The 17,347-nt window shown below is 40.9% G+C and overlaps 1 protein-coding gene across 3 annotated transcripts in view; it reads right to left on the bottom strand.

Annotated features, from left to right (window-relative positions):
• Positions 1-1,992: 1,992 nt before the first annotated feature.
• LOC144002890 (leucine-rich repeat-containing protein 75B-like) overlaps positions 1,993-17,347 on the bottom strand; it is a 42,374-nt gene continuing 27,019 nt past the window's right edge. For all 3 annotated transcript variants that reach the window (XM_077498571.1, XM_077498573.1, XM_077498572.1), the window contains one exon: positions 1,993-2,661. In XM_077498571.1, the coding sequence (XP_077354697.1) occupies positions 2,058-2,661 (604 nt within the window). In that variant the 3' untranslated portion in view covers positions 1,993-2,057. The remainder of the gene's footprint in view (positions 2,662-17,347) is intronic.

The raw sequence follows: 17,347 nt of genomic DNA, 5'->3' as shown, positions 1-17,347 counted from the left end.
ACAATATTCTGTGGGCCTTGCAAAATCAGTCAAAATCCAGCCGGAAGCGAAGTGAAAATGGCTGAGAGTGAATGAGGTAATAAACTCCAATGGAATGACGTTTTATTTTATTTTATTGTACTTCACCTATCTAGAAAAAGTTAAATGAACTATTGTACCCTGTTGTCTTTTTGTTCATAAAAACGGTTGGATGTAAAAATGTTTTGTTTTTTTAAATTTTTTTTATAATATTGTACGATCAACGTAGCGTTGACTTCCCGTTTTGTCACCGAAATATCTGATTATTGTCAGTGTCAGGAACGGATTGTGTAAACATGTGATCAATGACTGCTAAGGTGCCCTTGTGCAAGGCACTTCACTGCCCAGATTCTCCAGTGATCAGTATGAGACTCAGTCAGTGGGGTCCCCGTTTCCCTCGGGGTTTCCTCGGAAAAATAATTAGAAATAATTTGATCTTTTTTTTTTTTTTTACCTGTGCATAACAACTTACGGGCACCGGTGAACCAATAAACAAACTACAAATATGCTAAACCAATTACTCCTACTTTAGCTTCGGGCCAGTCAAATGTCCTGACTTGATTGCGGCGTATCATATAAATCAAGTTCATACTACAATAAAGTTCGAGAGTGATAAACACTGTGAAAGAAGATAAATTAGTCCATAAATAGAGTGTCAGAGCCCGACTACATTTTAATTTCAGCTCAAGAGACGAGATTATACGACGGCGTATTAGGGCCACGTATATTTTTATTTAGAGAGGGGATGACATTCACAGAAAAAAAACTTTATAAAGCCGCAAATTTGCGAGAAAAAAAATTTGCATAAAGTGGCAAATTTGCTTTTTTTTTTTCTCACAAATTTGACACTTTATAAAGTCGCAGATTTGCCACTTCATAAAGTGGCAAATTTGCGACTATAAAGTAGCAAATTTGCGAGACAAAAACTTGAAAATTTGCATAAAGTGGCAAATTTGTGAATTATTTTTTCTCATAAATTTGTCACTTCATAAAGTCGTGAATTTGCGACTTTATAAAGTCACAAATTTGCGAGACAAAAACGTGAAAATTTGCATAATGTGGCAAATTTGTGAATTCTTTTTTCTCAAAAATTTGTCACTTCGTAAAGTCGCAAATTTGTCACTTTATAAAGTGGCAACTTTAAAGTCGCAAATTTGCGAGACAAAAACTTGAAAATTTGCACAATGTGGCAAATTTGTGAATTTTTTTTCTTGCAAATTTGTCACTTCATAAAGTCGCAAATTTGCCACTTTATAAAGTGGCAAATTTAAAGTTGCAAATTTGCGAGACAAAAACTTGAAAATTTGCATAAAGTGGCAAATTTGTGAATTCTTTTTCTCATAAATTTGTCACTTCATAAAGTCGCGAATTTGCGACTTTATAAAGTCACAAATTTGCGAGACAAAAACGTGAAAATTTGCATAAAGTGGCAAATTTGTGAATTCTTTTTTCTCATAAATTTGTCACTTCTTAAAGTCGCGAATTTGCGACTTTATAAAGTCACAAATTTGCGAGACAAAAACGTGAAAATTTGCATAATGTGGCAAATTTGTGAATTCTTTTTTCTCAAAAATTTGTCACTTCATAAAGTCGCAAATTTGCCACTTTATAAATTGGCAAATTTAAAGTTGCAAATTCGCGAGACAAAAACTTGAAAATTTGCATAAAGTGGCAAATTTGACATTTTTTTCTCTCTCACAAATTTGCCACTTCATAAAGTAAAAAATTTGCAAGACAAAAACTTGAAAATCTGCACAAAGTGGCAAATTTGCACGTTTTTTTGTCACAAATTTGCCACTTTATAAAGTCGCATATTTGCCACTTCATAAAGTGGCAAATTTACCCTTTACAAAGTGACAAATTTGCCACTTTATGAAGTGGCAAATTAAGTGACAAATTTGCAAGTGTTTTCTCTGATTATCAACCCACCCCCACCTCCCCAAAAAAGATAAAAATCATACAAATGAAAAACATTTCTGTGGCACTAATGCACCATCGTAAGATTCAGAGTCAGGAAACTCGGACAAGTCTTTTCTTGATCACCTCCCACAGAATGCCACCTGCACGTTCCGGGACGTTCTTTCCTCCGTAAAGCCCCAAGCGTGAAGCTCCAGCCTGTCTTCATCTTCTTCCCGTTCGTCGTCGCCTTCGTCGCCCTCCTCGTACACGCTGGCCTCCTCTACGGAAGTCTCCATGTTGGGCACGTAGCCGCTTAACGTCTTTCCCTCGCCGTACTCGTAAATGGTCGGCAGGCTGCTGCGTAAACCGAAGCGGCGGCGCAGCGCCACCAGCAGCGGCTGCGGCACGGCGAAGATGTCCACGTTGTTTCCCAGGTCGATCCACGCCAGGCCGGGGAACGTCTTGGGGTCTTTGAGCGCCTCCATCAGGTCCTTCAGGACGGCCGCCGTCAGACGGTTGCCGTTGACGGCGAGCGTGGCGAGCTTGGGCAGGCCGCCGAGGGCCGGCAGCAGCAGCCGCAAGCTGTCGTCCTGAAGCCCGGTGAAGCTCAAGTCCACAGCTGACACGGCGTCGCCGGCGCCCTGCAGGTAGAAGGCCACGCGGTGGACGTCTCTTCCAGAGAGCGGGATGCCGGAGAGGTTGACCACGTCGCCGGACAGCTTTTTCTTCAGGGTGGTCTTCAGACTGTTTGGAAATAGGAGAGAAAATAAAAGTTGGGGTGATTGGTTTTGGAGCGGTCAGTGTAGGTATTGGCAGAGGTTCTGAACTCTTTTCAGAGTTTTCGGCTGTGACTTTCTTTGGTGGAGACTACTGGCAGATCTTCACCGGCAGCAATGTTTTTATTACGCAAAGAACATCAGAGCCATTTGCCTTTTGCCACTTATAACCGAGAGGAGCTACGACCTTTGTAGAGCTACAACTGTGAGGAACTAAGACCGAGTAGAGACGACCACGAGCAGCTTCGTCTCCTCGTGTGAATCCGGATCAGTGAATTTTGAGCGTCCATCATTCGGCAATCGTCAACAGTCGAGACGCGCTTCCGTCATCGTGAATATTTCAAGCCGAACCGCCAATCTGCCATTCGGCGACTGCGCAGTCAATCCGTCACCAAAATGGGATGTCCGTCATTGACGGATTGCCGAAGTTATTGACGGATAGACGATTACGCTGACGGACAAAAACACAAACTTCCGTCAATGCTAAATTCGTCAATTTTTTCTAAAATTTCCCCACCTCTGGTAGACCCGTCGTAGGGAACAGAAAGTCGACTAAATGGGACATCAGAATTGAACCAATCTTTCTGCACGTGTGTCACTTGCCAAACGGGGTCAACGGATGATCGCGGGCTTGTGGTGTCACCAGAACCATTTATCGTCCAACGATCACTATAAAACCCACAAAGACGGAGAGGTAAGCTACGGAGAAACCGAAGTACCAGAGCAAAAGGGTTTTTGCTGGGAAGTTTAGTTTGCGGGCTGACAAAGTGGAGAGGAACGATGGCTTTGAGTACCAAAGAGTCACGAGTCTCAGAAAGACCATTTCAAAGGTTTTGGGGGGCAAATTCGGTGTAAAGATGGAATACATTTGCTCCGGGATGGTACCACTAAAAGAAACTATCGCTCCTTGAGTCCGGGAAAGACGACTCTAAAGAAAATGTGGTGTAATTGTCCATTTCTATCCTTATCGCCAGTTCTGTGCCTGCTCTGCGATCGGTTGTACCCAAGCGAGGAAAAACTCCAGCTCACCTGCAATCCGAATGAAAATAAGCGGTACGGAAAACGGAGGGATGAATAGTTCCGTGTCTGCCTTTTACTTTGACTACCTTGTGCTTATTTCAAAGGCTCTATAGAAGAGCTGCCACGCTGGCCCATTAAGACTGCAGGAACTGCAAAGTGTGCAAAAGGAAAAGAAAAAGGAACCCGCACGCTGCAGTTAGAGTGTAACAAGCGCTGCGATCAATAATGTAATGAGAGAATTAGCATTTGAATATGTCTCAAGTCTCGAGTAATGACTTCTGCCTCTTGGGCGCAGACGGCATTTCCGTGGAAAAGCAAAACAAAACTGTGAAATCAAAGACGGATAAATGACAAGGATGGACTCGCAGAGTGAAGTATTGGGCAGGATCAACGAGGCGAACGCCAGTTCATAACGGGTACGTCATATTTGGTTTGCCGTCGTCTTGGGATTCGCACGCCTCCGAAAACTGACATTCAAGGAGGGTTGACGACAACAAGACAACGTTCCGTGACTTCTTACAACAAGTACAATCACAACGCAGATTGCCAGAGGCCCTTAACTCATTTACTCCCAATAACGTATAAATACGTTTTTTTTTAATGTTCTAAGTGTCCCAAAGACGTATTTATACGTTTTTTATGCTAGAGCATACAGAAGGCTTTGATGCAGCCTCTCAACTGCAAAGAACGGTTGCAGAAATGGTAGTTATTATACAAATGGCCAGCAGGTGGCAGCAGAGCAAAGGAGATCAACCAGGGCCATGTAGAAAAAAAGCTTAATTACTTACAATTTTAAATAGCTTTGTGAAAACTGATGAAACTTGTCTCTCTTCTAATGCTAATTGCTGCAAAACGGAAACAGATAGAAAGATACTTCTTTTTCCTGATGAAAGAAGAGACTTTAATCCTTCTTTTGATAGGCTTTTATAGCAATAGAACACAATATTCTGTGGGCCTTGCAAAATCAGTCAAAATCCAGTAAGACAGCCGGGAGCGAACGGGATTGCGAAATGTGAAAATGGCGGCGAGTGAATGAGTTAAAAAAAAAAAAAAAAAAAAAAAAAAAAAAAACCTTTTTGTGTACTGGCTAAAGTTTTTGGCTAATTAGCTTGCACGTGTCCCTCTGGATCTTCTCCCTGCTCGTTAATTTGCATGCAATAAGTGCATCTGTCACCCTTCAGGCTCGGTTGATGAATAAGACGACCGCCAGCGCACTGATTCGGGAGATGATTGATTAAAGCAGCGGCTTATACGTCATCTCCTACTTCATATAGTCGCGGTTCATCTTCATCGAATGTTTTTCTTGACTGGCTGCAGCGGCTCATTTAAAAAAAAAAAAAAAAAAAAAAAAAAAAAAAAAAAAAAAAATCTCATTTGGCCTCCCAACCCTTAAGTAATTTTTATAGATTATTTTAATCAGATGAGTGTTTTCCCCGCCTGTGGTTTCATTCCAACGTTATAGTGCTACTGTTAATGACTGTATGATAAATGAGTCTGTTTGGTCTACTGGTGCATTATATTCCAATTCGTTGATTTGCAGCTCCAGCTCGCAAGCACTACAGGATTGTAGCATTGTAGGACCACGAAGTATAAATTCGTTACCGTATTTTTCAGATTCTAAGTCCCAGTTTTTTTTTTTCATAGTTTGGGGGTGCGACTTATACTCGAGGTGCGACTTATGTGTGAAATTAACACATTATTATATCATTTCACCTGTTATTTTCACACTAACCCGCAAGAGGGCGCTCTAGGCCTGTGTTGATAAGTTCAACATTGCCGGTAGAAGAGGAAGCCTCCCGAGTTGGGGGAGTTGTTTAAAAGTGACACCGAGGTTGAAGATTTCATTGGATTTAGTGATTTGGAGTGAAACTGATAGTTTGGCAAACTTTTTAGCATGTTCTTTATGCTCGAGTTATATGAATAACTTGTAGTGATGGGAACATAATTCACCCACGGAACGTTGGGGCGAAGGGAGGAGTTCCGGGTCGGAAGGTTTTGTTATGCGGAAAAGGGGAGTTAGCCTGTTAGCTTCTAGCTGAGTGGGGAGTTGCTGTTAAGATCTCAGGAGTGAATCATCTGAAATAGCAAAGTACAACCCAGGATAAAACCCGCAATGTATGTATTTTGTACCCAAATACAAATCCGCGATAAGTGAACCGTGAACCAGTGCATAATGTAACAATAACAGTGTGTAATATTGCACATTTATATATAATAACACATTTTTCACTGCTTGCCAAGAGTCATGACAGCTTCACATATGGATTTAAGGGGTGAGGAACAAGTAGATGACCGTAAAAAAAAAAAAAAAAAAAAAAATGCCGTGTTTTGTATAAAGGTGGATTCCAAATATTTTCCAAAACAAGTCTTTTCCGTCGTATTGCCATGTCACAACACTCTTCCCTTGGACACACTCATGAAAGTCAATCAAGACTTCACCGCTATCTATTTACATTTTTTATACGTATTTTAGTCGTCGTTTCGTCATCCGCGGAGGTTAAAAGAAGTAGTGAACCCAGTAATGAACCGAAGGAAATCCTCAAGTGAAGTACAGATACGTGAAAATCCCTGTAAGGACGTACTTGTGAAGAGGATGCAAAGCCAACTGCTTTTATTGACGTGGTCGGCAGCTAACTGACACCAGCGCGCAGGAATCTAATAAGCGGCGAGTCTCGCGCGTCAAACTCGTGGCTGCGTGCATACGGCGAGAGCAGACAGTCTAATTGCTTTTCAGAGCCCGACTTTCCTCGGGGATGTTGTTAACTTTCACGCGCGGAGCAAGGGTGCTTCGCTGTTGTGTGGTTATGTAAAGCCCAGAGGTGGGGAAAGGAAGCGTCTGCTGGGGCTTTTGCGATATTGAAATAGAACGCTGGCAGGAGGGGGGGGGGGGGGGCAGCGTAACCTCGAGAAAGTCTGGCCTAATGAAGCTGTGCTTTTAAGGGGCTGCGCTGCTGGAGAATCGCACCATCATTATGGCAGACAAGACTGAAGTGCTTTATTTTTTGTTTTCCGAGATGCTCATTGTTAAATAATGTCAAATGTGTCGTATGTGATACTTGAGGTTTTGAGGCCTCTTTATCATCAGTGTATTTGTTTTAATTTTTTTTAGGGCCCGAGCAGCGACCGCTGCGAGGTCCCTATTGTTTTTGTAAAAATTATTATTATTATTATTATTATTATTATTCTTTATTCTCCGCAAACGATCGCGATTTTGAGTACCTAAACATTCACGAAACTCACCAAACTTTGCACACTCCTCAGGCCCGGCGAAAAATTTGATATTATGAAGTCGTCATAACAACGCGACTCTATAGCGCCCCCTAGCATAGAAAAATAAAAACCAAGCCCGGCATGTTAGAGCTAGAGCAACGAAAATTGGCAGACACGTGTAGCACCCCGAGACGCACACAAAAAAAAAAAAAGTCTATTGGGACCATGTAGCTAAAATGTACAGGAAGTGAGCTATGAATTTTTTTATGTCCAAATTTGGCCTATTTTGGCACATTCACTGTGGTCATGCTTTTTCCCCCTTTGCAAACATTTTTCATCCAATTGACTTCAAACTTGGCATTTATCATCTCAAGACCTGAGAGAACAACTGGGCAAAACATCTTGCCTTTTCGAAATACTATATGACGGGGGCGGGGCATCAAATATTGCCTTTAAAATTTCATTTGTCCAGAAAGAGCAAATGCTTAATAACTCCCATGTTCAAGCTCCAAAAAGTCTCAAACTTCTCAGGCAACGTAATAGTCACGGCCTGAAAACATCTATATGATAAAATTCAGTTATACATATAGCGCCACCTAGTGGTTTTTAGTTACTGTGTCGAGCTCGTTGAAGGGATCCAGTTGAAAATTGGTCAGAAAAGCCTTAAGATGTTGATCATGCCCCACACCGAATATTGTAACTTTTCGCCAAAGGGCGTGGCCGCTACGGTGACGCAAAGTCTGAAGATTTTTCGTGACAATAAAAGCTGCATGAACTTGACCGAGATGATCCAATCTTCTCAAAATTTCACACATTTGATGAGAGTCCAGCCCTAAAGACATCTATGAACTTATATTTCATCTTACTGATAGCGCCACCGAGTGGCATTTTTTTTTTCTTACGAATTTTCTTCTACATTTTTTTCCAAACACGTTAACTGGACCTACCTCATATTTGCTCAGATGAGGGTTTCGGCCTTCATGATGTCACAACACGAAGTTTGTGAGTTTTCTCGAATTGCTGTGGGCGTGGCTAAGCGTTGTTCGCCAAGAAAACAACGCCAGTTTTGAGGGTATAAACATGCACAGAAACTCATGAAACTTGGCACACACATCTGGCCTGGTAAAATGAGCAATATTTTATTGTTGATTGTGCTATTTTTGAAAAAAAGACTCAATAGCGCCCCCTAGAAATTTTTAATGAAGCAGCCCCAGTTGTACGTTTAAGCAAGAACGACGAATATTTTTAGGTGTATGAGGGAGCCCAAGACCTGCAAAAAAAAAAGTCTCTTGGACCCATATGCTAAAATGAACAGGAAGTGAGCTACGAATTTTTGAATGTCCCATTTTTGACGATTTTTGCACATTTACAGGGGGCATACTTTTGCCCACTTCTCCTACACGTTTCATCCGACTGAGTTAAGACTTGACCTGGACCATGTCAAGACCTGAGCCAACGACAGGGGGAAAAATCTTGACTTTTCGAAATACTATATAATGAAGGCGGGGCATCAAAATTTGTGTTTCGCACTGAAAAAGGATATGCTTAATAACTCCCCGGTACATGCTCCAGAAAATCCCAAACTTGACATGTATGTTTATCGTCAAGGCCTGAAGCTATCTCGATGACAACATTCAGTTATATATGCAGCGCCACCTAGACCTTGAGGCATGAAAAAAAAAAAATACCCCACTTACGGTATTTTTACAAAAATTGTAAACACGTTTGGCAATGAAAAAGGATATGCTTGATAACTCCCCGGTACATGCTCCAAAAAATCCCAAACTTGACATGTATGTTTATCGCCAAGGCCTGAAGCTATCTCTATGACAACATTCAGTTATATATGCAGCGCCACCTAGCCCTTGAGGCAGAAAAAAAAAATACCCCGCTTACGGTATTTTTACCAAAATTGTAAACTCATTCTCAGTGTGATAAATCAGTCATTTATGAATATTCTTTTACTTTCCACCACTCAAAATGTTCACTGGCATCAGACCTATCCAAACATGTGTATTTTTTATTTAGTTTTATTTATTTTTGATAGCCTCTATGGACGTTAAAATCAGTATCGTAAATGAAGGATATGCTGAATAACTCCCCGGTACATGCTTCAAAAAAATCCCAAACCTTCGGTTTCCTTCACAATTTCTCGCTTGTCTCGAGTTGACCGATGCCACAAAGGTAACACATTTTAAAGTGAGACGATTTGATTCCGATTTGACTTATTTCTTATCTTCACCAAATATGGAAGAACGTGAAGGGATGGCAGGCCCGGCGGTGTGTCGAGCCTTTGACTGCACGTTCACCAGTCACCCATTTTTTTTTATTTTTTTTTAAACTGGAGGAATTAAACAACTCATGTATATTGCGCCTCCAGGGTGACAGTTAAAAGCATGCGGCGGAAGAAACTTGTAATGACTGTCCTCCCACGCAGACTACAAGTTCCCCTTCATTTACTCTCATGAATGAGTAATATAGAAAGAGACGAGCAACTGTTTGTGGTCCTTTATTTCCTCGCTTACAGAGGTTATGGTTACTTTCACCTGTGTAACCTTTAGTCTATATCAAACTGTGGTTGGTTTTTCTTCCTGGTGCAGTATTTTATTATTATTATGTTTTTACTGTGCTGTCAAAGTTGGGTTTTGGTCAAATACTTCGAAACAAACTGAAAAACGCTCTTAAAGATGTGCTGCATATGTATTTAAGAACCTGTTTGGTTTCCAAACAGGGACCCACCTGATCTGAAGGGGGACAGAACTGACAAAAAAAAAAAAAAAAAAAATATTATTGTGGCATATCATCACACAAATTTGATATTCCTGCATGGAAACAAACTTTCTTTTATCGAATAAAATGACAATTTTTGCATGAATAAAGCCAAATCACTTCCCAAGAACAAAAGACATACTTTTCAAGACTAAATCAAGTATTTTTTTTCTTTTACAAAATAAGAGATGAAAAATGAGAATAAAGTTCTATTTTTTTTAAATAAAATATAAGTTATACTAGAAAAATACAACTTTTCTCATAATATTACAATTTTAAATCATGACATAATACATTTATTTTTTTAAATAGAACATTAAATTGTCACAATGTTGCAACTTTATCCTGACAAATTATATTGATGTAAAAATTACAACTTTTTTTAATCTTTAAAAAAAAAAAAACTAAAAAAAATATTGATTTTCATCTTTATATTTTCTTCACATTAATCTGAGGAGGTCCTAGAAAATGTTTCGCATTGTAAAAAATGTTTTAGTCAAAATATATTATAATATATCATAATATATTCTAATATAATAAAAGCCAGCATGCAAGGAGACAATTCAAACACGAGCCGATGGATCCATTTCCCCTTTGCAAGGTTATAATTACAATAGAATACCTTTTGCAAGGGCACATGTTCTTCTCTCACCTTTGTTTGGGGTCCCTGGACCCAAAATTTTAGTTACACCTAAAAAGTTATTGCTTGGAGGCAGTGACGAGTAACTTTCAGGGAACTGTTTGAATTTAATGACCTTGTTTATTTATTTTTTTGTGCTCCAGTTATTTTTAAATGAATCTCAAGTGATGTCACTTTCAGTTGGTGTCCATGTTAGTGAGTGTTATTTGCCCCACAGGGTCGAGGTGGGGTCACACGTTTCGACCATAAATAAGCAGAACTAACTACGACAAGTTTTGCTTGAACAAACAAACGTAAAGCAATGCGTATATGCCATGAAATATTATATTCCGAGATCAAATGGCAGTGGGAGGTGACGAGTTGTCAGCCTTCTTGGAACGGAGGCGCTGCTAACTTATTTTACAAGAGGGGCCTGCGGCAGCTTCAGACAAAACAACACGATTAGCTCGGGATTGTTCTTTAAATAGGGTCGAACCCTTGAAGAACTAGCAAAGCGCAGGGGCACGAGTCAAAAAAAAAAATTCTCAAAACGGATTTCTTATTTTATTAAAAGCATCCCAATCAGTATCCGTATACAGTTTTTAAATAAATACAATTACAACAAATGTGTACCATAATTGTTTAGTCGTCGACTGTGCTTTACCTATTCTAAGATTTTTATATATAAGATATAGTATCATAGTAAAGATTTTGGTATCGTGACATAATTACATGTAGACCAATAGCATAAACAACGGTCAGAGGCAGATTTTCTTTATCCTCTGCAAAGGAAAAAAAAAAAAGGCACATTTTCTTTTGCAAGTATCAATTACTTGTATTTTCAGTATTTTATACGAAAATACTACCATAATTTCCAAGTGCATAATAATCTCATTTGGGTCAATTGAAATGGTTAATCCGTAAAAGAAATTCATGTCTTGCACCAGATAAGGAGCTCAAAAGCACTTGGAGGAACGGACGCTGCGCCACGAGGGATCTGATCAAATCGATCGGCTTCATCGACGCTTTGGCCCTGACTTTGTTTATTGCCTCGGATCGATCAGCACGGCTGCGCCAGAGGGGCCGACGTCTTTCATACGTACACAGAAGCTGCTCTGAGTCGTGGGCGTGTTTTAGCCCCTGAAGAGCGCCGTTGTAACGGAACGTTCGTTTATCTTCTTGTGGCTGGGAAATCCGTGTGGAAGTATATTAATGCCATAAATTTTGAATTATTATTATTTTTTTTAAGATTTTGACGTAGCACAAAGACAGTAAACCGCCCTCCATTTTGCAATACGAGAAAGCCATTTATCTTTAGTTTCTATGCCCGTCCATCGAAACTGAAAGATTACCGTACCGTGCTGAAAAAAAAAATATCAATGGCGTCATTGGTTAACTCATTCGCTCCCAGACATTTTCACATTTCACAATCTCGTTCGCTCCCGGCTGTTTTACTGAATTTTAACTGATTTTGCAAGGCCCACAGAATATTGTGTTCTATTGCTATAAAAGCATGGAACCTATCAAAAGAAAGATTAAAGTCTCTTCTTTCATCAGGGGGAAAAAAAAAAAGAAGTATGTTTCTATCTGTTTCCGTTTTGCATCAATTAGCATTAGAAGAGAGCTAAGTTTTATCCGTTTTCACAAATCTATTTAAAATTCTAAGTAATTTAGCTTTTTTTTCTACACGGCCCTGGTTGATCTCCTTTGCTCTGCTGCCACCTGCTGGCCGTTTGTGTAATAACTACCATTTCTGCAACCGTTCTTTGCAGTTGAGAGGCTGCATCAAAGCATTCTGTATGCTCTTAGAAAAAAAAAAAACAAAAAAAAAACAACAACCCGTATTTACACATTATTGGGAGCAAATGAGTTCAAGAAATTAACTAATAAAAACTAACAGAACCACCCTGAAAACTAATAAAAACCAACTAAAATGAAAAATTCCCAATCTATAATAACCCTACTGTCATATTACAAATAAATTGCTTTATATACTGTTGCATTTTTCTAAATATGCCTTCTGTATGCTCTAGCATAAAAAAACCCCAAAAAACAAAAAAAAAACGTATAAATACGTCTTTGGGACACAACATAAAAAAAAAAAACGTATTTACACGTTATTGGGAGCAAATGAGTTAAACAACTTCAGCTCGACGTTTATTCACGTTCCGGTCGGTCGACTGCAAAAACAACTTGACCCATCGCCTAGCAATTAGCAATTTAGGAACGAAAGCACATTCACTTTACATTTTATTTCAACTTCTCTGGTTTCAATTTCCCTCCGTGTTATTGCATTGATTGTCTTCGTCTTGGGGGGGGGGGGGGGGGGGGGGGGCTGGGGTCTCTCCTCGCTTACTGTAAAGAGTCCATTTTGTTGGGCTGTTGCCACACGGAGCAGCGCTGCAGTTGGAGCTTCGGCTCTGGGGAAAGGCGCTGTCAAACGCTGAGATAGAGGAGGAGGCGGAATCACTGCAAGCTTGCTGATTAGAGCTCTCGTGTTCACACCCCCACCACCCGTTTTTTCTTGTTTTTTTTTGTTTTTGTTTTTCCTTGACATGTTCAAAATCACGAGAGGATTCTCGCCATTTTTAGAGAAGCGGGAAAAAGCATTTGCGAAAAGAAGAGATTGAACTAAAAGTAGTATTTGAGAATATGAAAACATGTAAACTGCTTTTGGTGAAAATGGAAAGTAACCGGTTAGAAACAAAAGAAAACATAAATCACAACCAAAAAAAAAACAAAACTTGTGCAGCTTTTGCTTTCATAACACTAATTGCATAGCAGATGTTGGCACACTTAATATATTATCAAGCTAATTTCATTTTTCTCCACCGCTGCACTATTTCACATTTTCTGGTATTGCTGCATCTGTGGAGGTACTTTTAATGATTTGGTAATAATAGGTGTTGAATTTTACATGACTCAAGCTCATATTCCAATCATTCTAAAATATTATTGCTCTTCTAGCACTTTTGGAGATTGAACTGTGATTGCAGACAATTTCAAATCTCGCTTTCACCACGGGGGGGGGGGGGGGGGGGGGGGGGGGTCAATAATTGCGTCGCAGCAAACGCGACGAACGCGCGCGACCCCGTGAAAGTAATTCGAGCGGCGTCACGAGATGGCTTAACCTTGTTTTGTCTCGAATCAGCATTTAACAGCAGAGCAATTGAGGAAAGTGTTGGCAATTAACGCCGCCTTTTTTTTTTTTTGTCTCGGAGCGGAACGCGTTACTCGGCCGGCGGGCCTCGGCGGCGTTTGAGGCCGATTGTAGCAAGCACGATTGTACGACTTGACTTATGACTTGCTTAACCTAAGTAATGACTCGACGCGACCTGCGTGATTTCTGGCACGTGGGATGAATTGAAATTTCAAGGTCAAGACTTGAGACTCACTTATGACTTAGTCCCACCTCTGGATTCCCCAGTAATTTCTGCTCAGATTATAATAAGAGAGGCACTCCAAGGCTGTCAAAGTCGAACTGCCAGACGAAGAACTCGCACTTCCACTTCTCAAAGCCACGACTCGGATTATTTCTCTGTGATGGTTCGCATTAAAACGTCTCGTTTCAGCTTTACTCGGAGGCTTAGAAAATGTGAATCATCCCCGAGCAGACATTTGAGGACGTCACATCAGCTCTCCTCTAGAGGGGAAGTCCTGGACCGGATTCTCCTTGGAGTTCTCGGTAGCGTTTTCTTATCTCCGGGATCTTGTTTTCGCTCTTGCTCTGGGGAGGATAATTGACTCGTATCTGAAATGAAATCTTACATCCTCGCTCGTGAGCTTTAATCCCTCCTCGGCAATATTGTCACATCACTCCACTTCCTCTCCTCTGAGTTCCTTACTGCCGGTGCTCCATAAATCGCAAAAGAGGTGGTGTTTATTCTCGAAAGCGATGCGTGTTCGGGTCTTCTGGCGAACTCTACGCGTGTGACACGTGACCACGTGCGCAAACTATTTGTGGAACCAAAGTCACAGTGCCTCGGAACCGTAGCGCTGAGTCAACACTTCGACCTTTGATGAGCCTGTAAGGTCGGGCCCTGAAGCAGGTTCCGTCAGAACGGCAAACCAGATATGTTCAAAGTCACGTTGTATCTTTCTCCACCAGTATTGGAGTAAACCTCAGCACAGCACTACCAAAACTACCAGGTCCTGGACCAGTACCAGGCCATACAGAAAGAAAAAACAAAACAAAAACTAAATCACAGAAATGCGAAGGCGATGATCCAAGCGATCTAAGGTTTCTTCTTTTTCTCCCCGAAATACGTCTTTTGTTTTCGTAATCTGTGGGTCTATGAAGCACTTCGAGGACAACTTGACGTGAACTTGTTGCTACGTGGGACCAAGACTTACCCGAGACTGCGCCATACTTTGACCTGGTCTTTAACCATCCACCCATCCATTTTCTTGACCGCTTATTCCTCACAGGGGTCGCAGTGGGGTGGTGCTGGAGCCTATCTCAGCTGGCTTTGGGCAGTAGGCGGGGGTACACCCTGGACTGGTTGCCAGCCAATCGCAGGGCACACAGAGACGAACAACCATCCACGCTCACAAGCACACCGAGGGACAATTCGGACTCCCAATGAACCTGCCATGCATGTCTTTGGAATGTGGGAGGAGACCGGAGTACCCAGAGAAGACCCACGCGGGCACGGGGAGAACATGCAAACTCCGCCCAGGAAGGAGTCCTCAGTACTGGGAGGCGGACGTGCTAACCACTCTTCCACCATTCCGCTGGTCTTTAACTCATTCACTCACCGCCATTTTCACATTTCGCAATCCCGTTCGCTCCCGCCTGTTTTACTGGATTTTGACTGATTTTGCAAGGCCCACAGAATATTGTGTTCTATTGCTATAAAAGCATGGAACCCATCAAAAGAAAGATTAAAGTCTCTTCTTTCATCAGGACAAAAAAAAAAAAAGTATGTTTCTATCTGTTTCCGTTTTGCAGCAATTAGCATTAGAAGAGAGCTAAGTTTCATCAGTTTTCACAAATCTATTCAAAATTGTAAGTAATTGAGCTTTTTTTTCTCTCCATGGCCCTGGTTGATCTCCTTTGCTCTACTGCCACCTGCTGGCCGTTTGTGTAATAACTACCATTTCTGCAACCGTTCTTTGCAGTTGAGAGGCTGCATCAAAGCCTTCTGTATGCTCTAGCATAAAAAAACAAAAACAAAAACGTATAAATACGTCTTTGGGACACTTAGAACATTTACAAAAAAAAATTATTTACACGTTAATGGGAGCAAATGAGTTAACCATGAACGTGAATAATTGAAGAGCTTCCTGTGGTGGATCCAAATCTCCTGGAAGACCACGATGAGCAGGAAAGTCCAGTCGTCATGGCACAGGGCCAGAATGACATATTAGGCCCATAAAATCTTAACAGACAAGATTCTAATAAAATTTCCTTGAATGTGGAATTTCGAAACTGAAGACTTTGCATGTTTTGTTTTGGGGTTTTTTTGTTTTTAAATCCGGGGTTTAAACAGCTCTTAACCTCCTTCTCGAATGTCTTTTGAAATGCAAAGCAGCCGCGAGCGTATCGAACGAAACAAAGATGGCCGTAATCTCGGCGATGTGAACCCCCTGCAAGGATAATAAAGATCACTGGAGCGCCTTTGTTACTGTATTTGGAGCCGCGCGTCCCAATGCCGGTTTCATAACCGTTTCCTTGACATATAGTCGAGCGGCCCCTCCACGATATACAGTTACGTAAGGCAAACCTGCGTGTTCTGTCGCAGTGCCGCTCGCTTTACGAGCGTCCCAGTTCGTCACGCGGAATCAGATCGTTGGCGGATTTGTCGTTTGAAAGGCTGCGTGAACGCAAAGCGTGTGCAAATGAGGTCACCGCTCAACGAAACGGAATCTGTCTCATATTGAGCGAGCCTGACGAGTATTTTTTTTTCCTTTCATCTTCGTGTCATGTCATGTGTCATACGTGCGATTTGCATGGCAAACAAACGTCTCCTAAATTACGCTGCTTTGCCGCCCGAGCATCCCACGAGAGACGTGTGACGGAGTAGCTCATCGCTGGCCAATAACGAACCGCAGCACTCGTTATTCCTCTCTCGTCTCATTACAGCAGCGACGTTGCAACTGCACTAAAAGAATACACAATACGGACGGGCTTTTGTTTTGTTTGTTTGTTTGTTTTTTTTTGGCTGGCGGTTCTCTCTGCTGCGATATTAACATTGCTAATTTGATTTATTCGGTTTCCATGAAGAAAGTGACTCATCTGGGATGTCAAACAACACAGCCCCGGGGCTGAGCCGATTCAACGGGTACAATGGCGGAAGCCTTCGTTCGTCAAGCCATCTGCTAAGAGCTTTGTTTACGATCCGGGAGAAAAAAAAAAAAAAGAAAAAAAAAAAGTGCCATTATCCTGAAGGAAGCCGGGAAGAGTGTTTGATCACTGTGTTTCAAAAATCCTGCCAAACATATAGCATAAGTTCAGAACTGGAGATGTAACCATAAGCGCAATATCGTCATCGTCATGTTCACGATATTTAAATGCAACGAATCTGTTAATAATAATAATAAAAAAAAAGTCAGGTTGATTTCCATTTGTGCAGTTCTAGCACCCTCTGGTGGCTATTTTTTTTAAGCGCAATTTAATTTTAATTAGGGATGTTTTGGCCCTTCCATGTTTAAAATCTACACTAATTGTCAGATCAAACCAACAAAACAAAAAATAATGTCATCCCTGGCATTTTTGCTGAATAGCAATTGACACTTAGTTTGAATGGGAAATTTGAACATTTAATTTTTCTACCATCAAAATATTCAGAGTAAAATTTTCAACATCTTGGAAAAGTCTGTGGGGAAAAAAAAAAAAAATCAATTCAATGCAAAAATTCAAATTAAAACTTGGAAATACAAATTCGGAAATTCGTAATCAAACTCGACATTTCAAACTTCAAACTGTTAAACATTTTTTTGTCATGTGATATAACCTGCCATTTTGATTGGCCATAAAAATGCCGCTCCATTCACTTCATACTCTTAAGTTCACTTTTGTTCGTGTAAGCCAGGG

This window comes from Festucalex cinctus, chromosome 15 (genome assembly GCF_051991245.1).
Source record: "Festucalex cinctus isolate MCC-2025b chromosome 15, RoL_Fcin_1.0, whole genome shotgun sequence".
In the NCBI taxonomy this organism is placed as follows: Eukaryota; Metazoa; Chordata; class Actinopteri; order Syngnathiformes; family Syngnathidae; genus Festucalex; species Festucalex cinctus.
This window is presented reverse-complemented; position numbering and strand designations above follow the sequence as displayed.